The sequence below is a fragment of the Hakea prostrata genome, chromosome 5 (assembly GCF_041222555.1).
Source record: "Hakea prostrata isolate BN-2017 chromosome 5, UWA_Hpros_2, whole genome shotgun sequence".
NCBI classification, from domain to species: Eukaryota; Viridiplantae; Streptophyta; class Magnoliopsida; order Proteales; family Proteaceae; genus Hakea; species Hakea prostrata.
In genome coordinates this window covers 13,161,909-13,171,349 of record NC_142604.1, presented here as the reverse complement: position 1 = coordinate 13,171,349, position 9,441 = coordinate 13,161,909, and the positions used below count along the sequence as shown (strand labels likewise).

Here is a 9,441-nt window from a genome sequence, read left to right as displayed (position 1 = left end):
ACACCAACTCCCAGGATCCTACATCTCCATCCAATACCACCTCTCCAACTACTTCACCTCTCCCAACGGATCAAATGAGTTTTGGCCAATCATCAAACCCAACACCCATGATGCATGACTCTCACAATGGCCATTTTTTTAATGGAGGAGCCTGTGGAGGAAATCATTAATCAACTCCATAGGCAACAGGGAAGATTTTGAGCTGGAACACTCAGGGACTGGGGAACTCGACAGCAAGAAGAATTCTGTAGAAAATCATGAGAAGAGATTCCCCTGATATTATTTTTATCATGGAAAGTATACAATCCCCATAGTTTATGCAGAAGATTGGAAACTCACTGAATATGGCTGGACCCTATCATGTTCCCCCATTGACAAAGCTGGAGGGCTGTCAATTTTCTGGAAATCACATATCACTATTACAATCCTATTTGCAAATAACAGGATTATTGACACAATAGTCTCCATTCTAGATGATCCATATTTCAATGCAACTTTTGTATATGGCGATCCACTTAAAAAAGATCGTCACCTGGGTTGGGAAAAATTAGAGGAAATTGGAGCAACTAGACAGAGACCATGAATCACTGTAGGAGACACCAATGCTCATTTGGGTTGGAAAGAAAAATCAAGTGGGAATTACAATCACTTATGGGATTGTAATAGATTTAAAGAAATGATGAATGCTTGTGGTCTTATTGATATGGGTTTCAAAGGTGCTACATACACTTGGTCAAATAAGAGGAATATTAGAGTATGATTGGATAGAGGCATGTGTAATGCTGAATGGCGCTTACTATACCCTGAAGCTGTGATCTTTGTGCACATGGCTCTTGGGTTAGATCATGCGCCAATAATGGTGGATTTTGAAGGTGGAATTACAAAAGGTGTACGTCCCTACAGGTTTGAATGTGCGTGGCTGAAACATCCAAATTGCAAACAAGTAGCCTATGAAGCATGGCATAGGAATCCTAAAGAAACAACAACTTCTAAACTGAACACAAAAATGATCTGGGCAAAAAGCAAATTTAAGAAATGGAATAAAGAGACTTTTGGGAATATTCAAGAGAATATTCAAAACCTTTCAGGACAATTAGAATCCCTTCAAAGACAGCCATCCCACCTTTTCTCTCAAGAAAAAGCTAATCTACTAGTTGATCTTCTAGCTGAAGAATTATCCAAAGAAGAACAATTGTGGCTCCAGAAGTCAAGAATAGAATGGCTAAATGGTGGTGATGATAACATCGCTTTCTTCCATGCCACTACCTTGCAAAGGAGAGTGACAAATAAAATTCTGAAGCTCAAAAAGCCTGAAGGAGGATGGACTACAACTCACAAAAAAATTGCGCAAATACTCACTGACCACTTTACATTGGCCTTCCAATCTGAACTCATTGACTATACAGCCCTTAATCAAATCCTTGACTCCATACAACCCACAGTCACTACGGAGATAAATCACAGACTAACTATGGCACCCATGGTGGAGGAGAACAAGCAAGCCCTATTCTCTATGGGCCCTCTAAAAGCATCAGGACCGGATGGCCATCCACCTATTTTCTTCCAACAACTCTAGGATGCTGTAAGTGGTGATCTTATTAATTTTGTTTTTGAAGTATTTACTACTGGCTGCATGGATTCCACTTTGAATATATCTTATATATGTCTAATTCCAAAAATACCCCACTTTGACTTTGCTGACAAATTTAGACCTATTAGCTTGGGTGGTGTTGCAAAGAAAACTGTCTCTAAAATTATAGCTTGCAGACTTCAAGATTTACTGCCATAAATTATTAGCCTAATGCAATCTGCATTCATTCCATCAAGGCTCATCTCATACAATATCTTCATGGCACATGAACTATGTCATTACATCAAAAAAAGAAAGAAATGTAAGAAGAAATTGCTAGGGTTGAAATTAGACATGCAGAAAGCATATGACAGACTGAAATGGCCATACATCAAGGAGGTATTGCTCAAACTTGGTTTTGTTAGCAAATGGGTAGACATGATAATGAATTGTATCTCTTCAGTCTCTTACAAGCTACTTGTGAATGGAAATATTAGTACTGATATCATCCCATCCAAAGCTATTCGCCAAGGAGACCCACTATCTCCAGCCATTTGTATTCTTTGTGCTCAAGGATTGAGTGCCATAATCAAAAGAGAAGAGGAGGCAGGGAAAATTAAAGTTATCAGCTTCAAGCATAGAGCCCCAGCAATATCTCACCTTCTTTTTGCTGATGACACTTTGCTTTTCTCAGAGATAAAGCTTGAAGCCATCCATACCTTTAAGTAGACCTTGGAAGTTTATTGCAAAAGTAGTGGGCAATGGTGAATCTTGATAAATCAAGCATTGTGTTTAGTCAAAACACACCACAAAAATTCAAGAGGCGATTCTCTAGTATTTTGAAGGTTTCATGTACAAAAGAACCCACAAAATACTTAGGCCAACCACCAGAGATTGGAAACTCAAAAAAAAATCCTTTGCATACCTCAAGGAGCAGACTAACACAATGTTGGAGAGTTGGAAATATAGGTTATTATCATATGCAGGTAAGGGTACTATGTTAAAGTCGGTTGCCTTTGCTCTCCCTCAATTTGAAGGTGCACACTTTAAAATACCTTTGCCGATTCATGAGGAGATGAAGCACATGTCTGCAAAAAAAATTTGGGTGAAGAAGATGGAAAAAGAAAAATACACTAGGTGGGTTGGCAGAGACTATGCCTATCAAAGGAAAAATGGCGTCTTGGCTTCAGAGAATCTCAGAAACAAAACCAAGCCCTTCTAATGAAAGTGGCACAAGGACTATGGCAAGACTCTACCTCTTTTTGGGTACACTTCCTCAAAGCAATATACTTTCCCCATGTTGAATTCCTTGATGCTACCATTGGCCACCAACCCAGCGGAGCATGGAGAAGCATAATGGAAGGGAAAGAACTCTTGGAAAAGCACCTAAAATGGTATATTGGAAAGGGCAATTGAATCAATATTTGGGTGGATAATTGGTTGAAAAAAGAACAAGGCCTTTGGACTCATGTTGCAAAACCTGAAAATTGTGAAGACACTTGAGTAGCAGATCTGATAGATGGTGAATCAAGAAGATGGAAGGAGGAGAAAATTTTCAACTACTTCAATCCTGAAACTGCTGATTTGATAAGGAATAATACCCGTAAGCCTCTTTCCTAAAAAGACAAGCTAATCTAGGGTGCTTCTAGTAATGGTATCTTCTCAGTCAAGTCTGCCTACCATGCTCTATTAAACACCCAGGAAAACATCTCTTAGCAATATGCATCATCTTCCTACATTCCTAGATGGCGTCTAATCCAAGATAGAATTTGGAAAACCATTTGGAAAGCACACTGCTTGCCAAAAATTAAAACTTTTATATGGCGCGTGACTGCTGCAGGTCTACCAACAGGGGAAGGATTGAAGAAAAGAGGGGTGTTGATTGACCCTTTATGTATTAGAGGTTGTGAAGAGGAAGAAAACATCGGCCACCAACTGCTGGGTTGTTGTTTTGCTCGGGCGGTGTGGTTTGTTAGTGATTTGAACTGTCAACCACTCCAATCGATGCCTCTTCACTTTGATGAATGGATTGGTAGTTTGTTACAAATAGCACCGAAGGAGAAAGGGGAAGCTAGAAGATTCATTAGCCACTGTTTCTTCATATGTTGGCACATTTGGAAGGCAAGAAAATGGGAACATTTCAACGAGGGTGGCTATTCACCAGTGAAGTAGCTTTAAAGGCTGCTAAGGCCCATGCAAAATTTTGGGAAGCAACTAGGCCCAGTATAAACCATCAAGCCCAGCCCATAATCATGAATAGCCAACACATGATTAAATGGGCTTCTCCACCATAGAGGATGATTAAGCTTAATTGTGATGCTGCATATAACAAGGAAAAAAAGAAATTGGGCTTTTTGGCAAGGAATCACCAAGGTCAACTACTATTTGAAGTTTCTACTCCAACAAATTGCCCCTCGGCTCAAGCGGGACTGGCGCTTGCAATCCGGACAGCACTGATGCATGCCTTAGCAGAAGGCCTAAATAAAGTGATCATCGAATCCGATTGCAAAAGCGTGATAGAGATGATATCAAGAGCAAGCAAAGCCCCTAACCCCCTTGATCTCCAGCCCATCATAACTGACATTCAAAAGCTTGGGCTTTATTTTGTATCATGTTCTTTTGATTATATTCCTAGGACAGCGAATTCAACTGCACATGTCCTAGCACAGAGAGCCCAGTTGATTGAAGACTCAACTGAATGGCCCATCTCTACTCCATGGCTTCGGGATTCTTTATCCCGTGGCTAGGCCTTGTCTTCTTTATCAATGAAATTTCCTTACCGAAAAAAAAAGAAGAAGGTAAACTTGAATGTAGCTTCATTGAGAACACATTTGCGAATCGATACATTTGCTTTGTTGGTCACTCAATATTTGAATGGATTATATTTTCATTGACAATAAAGTTAAAAATCATTAGGATTAAGGAACTGTTGATATTCAATGGACTTCCCATTTGTTGGAGTATTTGGATTGCTTGAAACAATTTTCTCTTCACAGGAATCCCAATGAAGCCCTCCCTCATTCGATTTTTAAATGCGCTTGTTAACTTCTTAGTGAGTTCTATCTTGCATAAGCCTCAACCTCATTCTAATTTTCATATAATTCCTACATATCCCTTTGTTAATCCAAGTGTACTTGGTTCGGTTGTAACAATTTGAATCGCAAATTGACACCCTTAGTTGGGACTACTTGGCCTTGTCCTTGTCACCATCTCTATCCCTAATTGGCTCTGTCGCTATCTCAACTAAATTGAGAATGAGATGCACAATCAAACACTAATTAAACTTTGAAAAATTAAACTTGTTAATTGTGTTAAAAAAAAAAAAAACAAACTTCCAAGCTATACTTATCATGTATGTGATAAATCTCATATAATAGCATCTCAACTAGATCTATAGAAATATAACTTTAATAATCTAATATTTTAATGACCAAGTAACTATCACTTAGTCAATTTATAGTTTTTTTTTTCTTTTTCTGCCCAACAGTTCTTCCAAATTTTGTCGTAGGTTTGAAAAACTCCAAAGCGTCTTCTAGTTTTCACTTCGTTATTCTGTAGTCCTCTAATAAAAGATTTTGGATATTTGGAGAGTGTTTCTTGAACTAAAGTAGTGAGGAATTTATCTAAATAAATAATTAAAATTTTTTATTTCTTTAATTCATTGTATTTTAATTTTATGGGTACAAATGATTAAAATTTTGAAATAATTTTTGTTTCTTATGGATTAAATTATTAAGAAAATTCTAAAATTTACAACATTATTTTCTATAACAAATTTGAGTTTTGACAATGATTTTTACTATCCATTATATTATATTTTTTTTCTTTTCAGTAGTAAATTATCAAAAAAATAAAAATCATGAAGATGGTGAACAAAAAGTATAGGTGTAAATTATTATAAAGGTATTTAAAGCATGAAGACTAATATTGTAGGAGTAAATTTGTTAAAAATCTATTAAAAGAAATAGTGGTGGTTACTAAAAAGATTATACATATCTAAATAATACGTATTAATAGCTGCCTTATTAAAAACCTTACCAAGAAAACCCAGTGGCACAAAACCTTGGTGAAAGGAAAAAAAATGCAGCACGTATTTTACTCCCCGTGATGATAACATCATTGAGTATATTTGAATACCAATATTCCAATATCATGTATCGGCTTCTCAAACTTTGAAGTAAGCAATGTCTCAGTAAATAAATCTGTCAAATTATCAATTACACGAATTTAATGAACATCGATTTCACAATTTTGTTGAAGATCATGAGTGGAGAAGAATTTCGGTAAAATGTGTTTCGTTCTATCTTCTTTGATGTATCATCCCTTCAATTGCGCTATGTATGAAACATAATCTTCATATAATACTGTTGAAATCCTTTCTTTTAGTAGAAGACTATATGTTTCCTAAATGTGTTGTATCATTGACCTTAACCAAATATATTGTCGACTTACTTCATGAATCACTATTATCTCTACATGATTTGAAAAAGTGACAGCTATAGTTTTTGAACACCCTAAAATAGCTAACATTCACTTGTGAATAAATAGTCTGTTTGAGATCTAGTTTTACGTAGATCAGATAAATATCCTGCATCTGCATAACAAGTAAGTTGATATCCACATTCATAAAATAATATCATATCAATAATTTCTCAAATATACTGAAATATGTGTTTTATAATATTTCAGTGTCTTCGTATTGGAGAAGAGATAAATCGTGGTAATACACTTATAGAAAATGCTACATCTGATTGTGTATTATTAGCAAAGTACATTCATGCCCCAATTGTACTTAGATATGGTACTTCAAGACCAATAAGTTCTTCATGTTTTCATGGGGTTGAAATGAATATTTTATTTATGTTAAACGATCTTACAACCATTGGAGAACTCAATTGATATATTTTATCCATGTAAAATCGCTTCAAAACCTTCTCTATAAGAGTTAATTGATGAACGAATATTCTATTTGTCAAATGATCAATAGTTTGTTTTTCCAAAATTTTTCATTTCAAATTCCTTCTTCAAATAAAATACTGCTTTTGGAAGCTTTTCAAAAGTTCCAAAGATATTTAAATTATCATCTTATACACTTATTAAAATTAGATCCATATCTTTTAATAAATGCACAATAATAAATTGGATCATTTTTGTATTTTTCATTAATAAATATCTACTAAGCAGATTATACCATGTATGTCTTAATCATCTTTGAAGCCTTAATGAACAAACTTCCTAGGAATTTTTATATGCTTCAATAATTTTGAATCTTTCAGGGATTTTCATATAAATTTTACACTCGAGTGAGCCATATAAATAAGCTGTAATAATATTCAATAGACACATGTCAAAATTTTTACATACTGCCAGATTAATAAGATACCTGAAAGTGATTGCATCCACCACAAAAAAAACATATTCTCATGTAATCAATGCCAGACCTCTGCGGAAATTCTTGTGCCATAATTCATGCTTTATATATCACAATTTCGTTCTTTTTCTCATTTAATTTTTTTCATGAAAACTCATTTTCACCCCACTGGCTTTATACCTTCAGATATTGGACTACATGCACAAAAACTTTAATTTTTCAAGCGAATTCAATACTGCTTGATTTGTGTCTTTACGTTGACCAATCATTTCTTCATTTACATTCATCCACAAATTTGTGTTCAAGATCTTCATCTTGTTGCATTACTTCAATAATAATATAATATGCAAAAATGTTGTCGACAATTTAATATTTCCGGTTCCATCTTTTTCCTGTAATGACATAACTAATCGAGATCTCTTCATTATTTTTCAGGTATCTGAACCTCTTCTGGGGTTTTATAGAAAATTATGCATTCAGGATTTTCATAATCAATTGTCTTCATATTATGACCATCTTGATCATTTGTTCATTTCCTTTTCTAGGATTTTATCCTTAGAACTGATTGATCTTCCACGATTTAACCGTGGTTTAATTTCATTTGCACTGATAGATTGTCCTACTGGGACATGAATCTTGATTAGAGCACTTGCAGCTGGAATATGAGATTTATTAACTCTTAGCAGGCCAGCAAATCTGGCAATTGATTCATAATATTTTGTAAATGCATTATCTTTTGAACTTCAAATTCACATTGCTCAGTGCGAGGATCTAAATGAGATAATGATAATGCATTCCAATCTCTTTTTCCAACTATTTATTCTCTCCCTTTCATGTTTGGAAAAACTAATTCATCAAAATAATAATTAGCAAGTCTTGCTTTAAATAAATCTCCTACCCTTGCCAAGATATTGAATTATATAAGGAGATTCATATCCAACATATATTCCAAACTTTATTTGGGGACTCATCTTTGTGCGTTGTGGTCTTTCAATTGGAACATAAGCCGCACAACCAAAAATTCTAAGATGAGAAATACTTGACTTCTGACCATAAGCAAATTGTAATAGGGAGAATTTATGACAACTTGTTGGTTAGATGCATATAAATGATGCTGCATATAAATCTTCATCTTGACATGAGACTTTTGTTCTCATAAACAATGGTTTAACTATCAATTAGAGACATTTAATAAATGATTTTGTTAAATCATTTTGGATATAAACATAAGCAAAATGCTATCCAATTGGGATCTCAGTTGTTATACAATAATCATAAAGGCTGAGATGTAAACTCACCAGTATTATCAAGACAAACAATCTTTATTTAATAATCCATAAATTGTGCTCTTAATCTAATTATTTGAGAAAATAATGTCGCAAATACCAAATTGCAAGTTCATAATGAACATACATATGACCATTTTATAGATGTATCTACTAAAATCATATAGTATTTGAATGGTCCACATGATGGGTGAATGGACCCGTATATTTCACCATGTATACGTTTCAAAGATGTAGAATGTTCAATCTCAACTTTAGCTAGTGAATAATAATAAATTTCTCTTGAGAATAAGTAGCACAAGAAAAATCATTTAATTGAAGAGTCTTTTGTTCCTTCAATGGATGACAAATGAATTTTCAATAATTTTTCGCATCATATTTGATCCGGGATGGTCTAACCGCGATCATGCCAAATAATAAAACTATCAGAATCAATGTTCTTTTGATTTACTCAAACAACCATGCGAATATTCATGTAGTACAAATTGGGAGAAAATATCTAACACTTTTGTAGAAATGTATAGATATTCACTTTTACCATTATTTATAGTCTTAATATGATAATCATTTTGGCAAATAACTTTGAAACTTAATAAGTTTTTTTGGGAGACTTACTACAAAATAATGCATTATTTATTGCGAATTTGATCTCCAAAATAATAATATATTAGCTCTTTTAGAGCTCTCAATCAATGTTGTACTACCAATTATTGTATAAACATTGGCTTCCGCATCATCAAATAAAAGAAAATTTTTTTCTCCAGTATAATATGAGTCATACCATATTAAGAAATATTCATATTCTTCATCAAAATTAAACAAAATACATCAAAAGATATATAGAAATTAATAAATAAAAAATTAGAAAGGAAAAAAATTATATTTAAGATAAATAACATATGAGATGAGATTTGAAGGGAAAAGAATTACAAAGTAATATAATATCAACTTCATTTTTATTTGAACTCTAATAATATAATAAAATCTTCAATTATTATCTTCAAATGAGTTTGCAACTTCTAGATGTGTTGTCGCACCCCACCCGTCGGTCTCGGTTACCCGCCCGACAACCCGTGGGTGCGATCCGTCACAAGATCCAAGGTTTTAGTCTATCAACAATATTTAAGACAAATAAAATAATCAAGAGCAAAGACTATTCAATATCTGAATTAAATGAATTACAGGAGTCCAAAATACTCCAATGTCAATAAATA

General features: G+C 34.0%; 1 protein-coding gene across 1 annotated transcript; it reads left to right on the top strand.

Moving 5' to 3' along the window:
• The first annotated feature begins 772 nt into the window (after positions 1-772).
• Positions 773-1,576, top strand: LOC149015258 (uncharacterized). Its single transcript, XM_089156505.1, has one exon. The coding sequence runs from the start codon at positions 773-775 to the stop codon at positions 1,574-1,576; it is 804 nt and encodes a 267-aa protein (XP_089012631.1).
• The last annotated feature ends 7,865 nt before the right edge of the window (positions 1,577-9,441 follow it).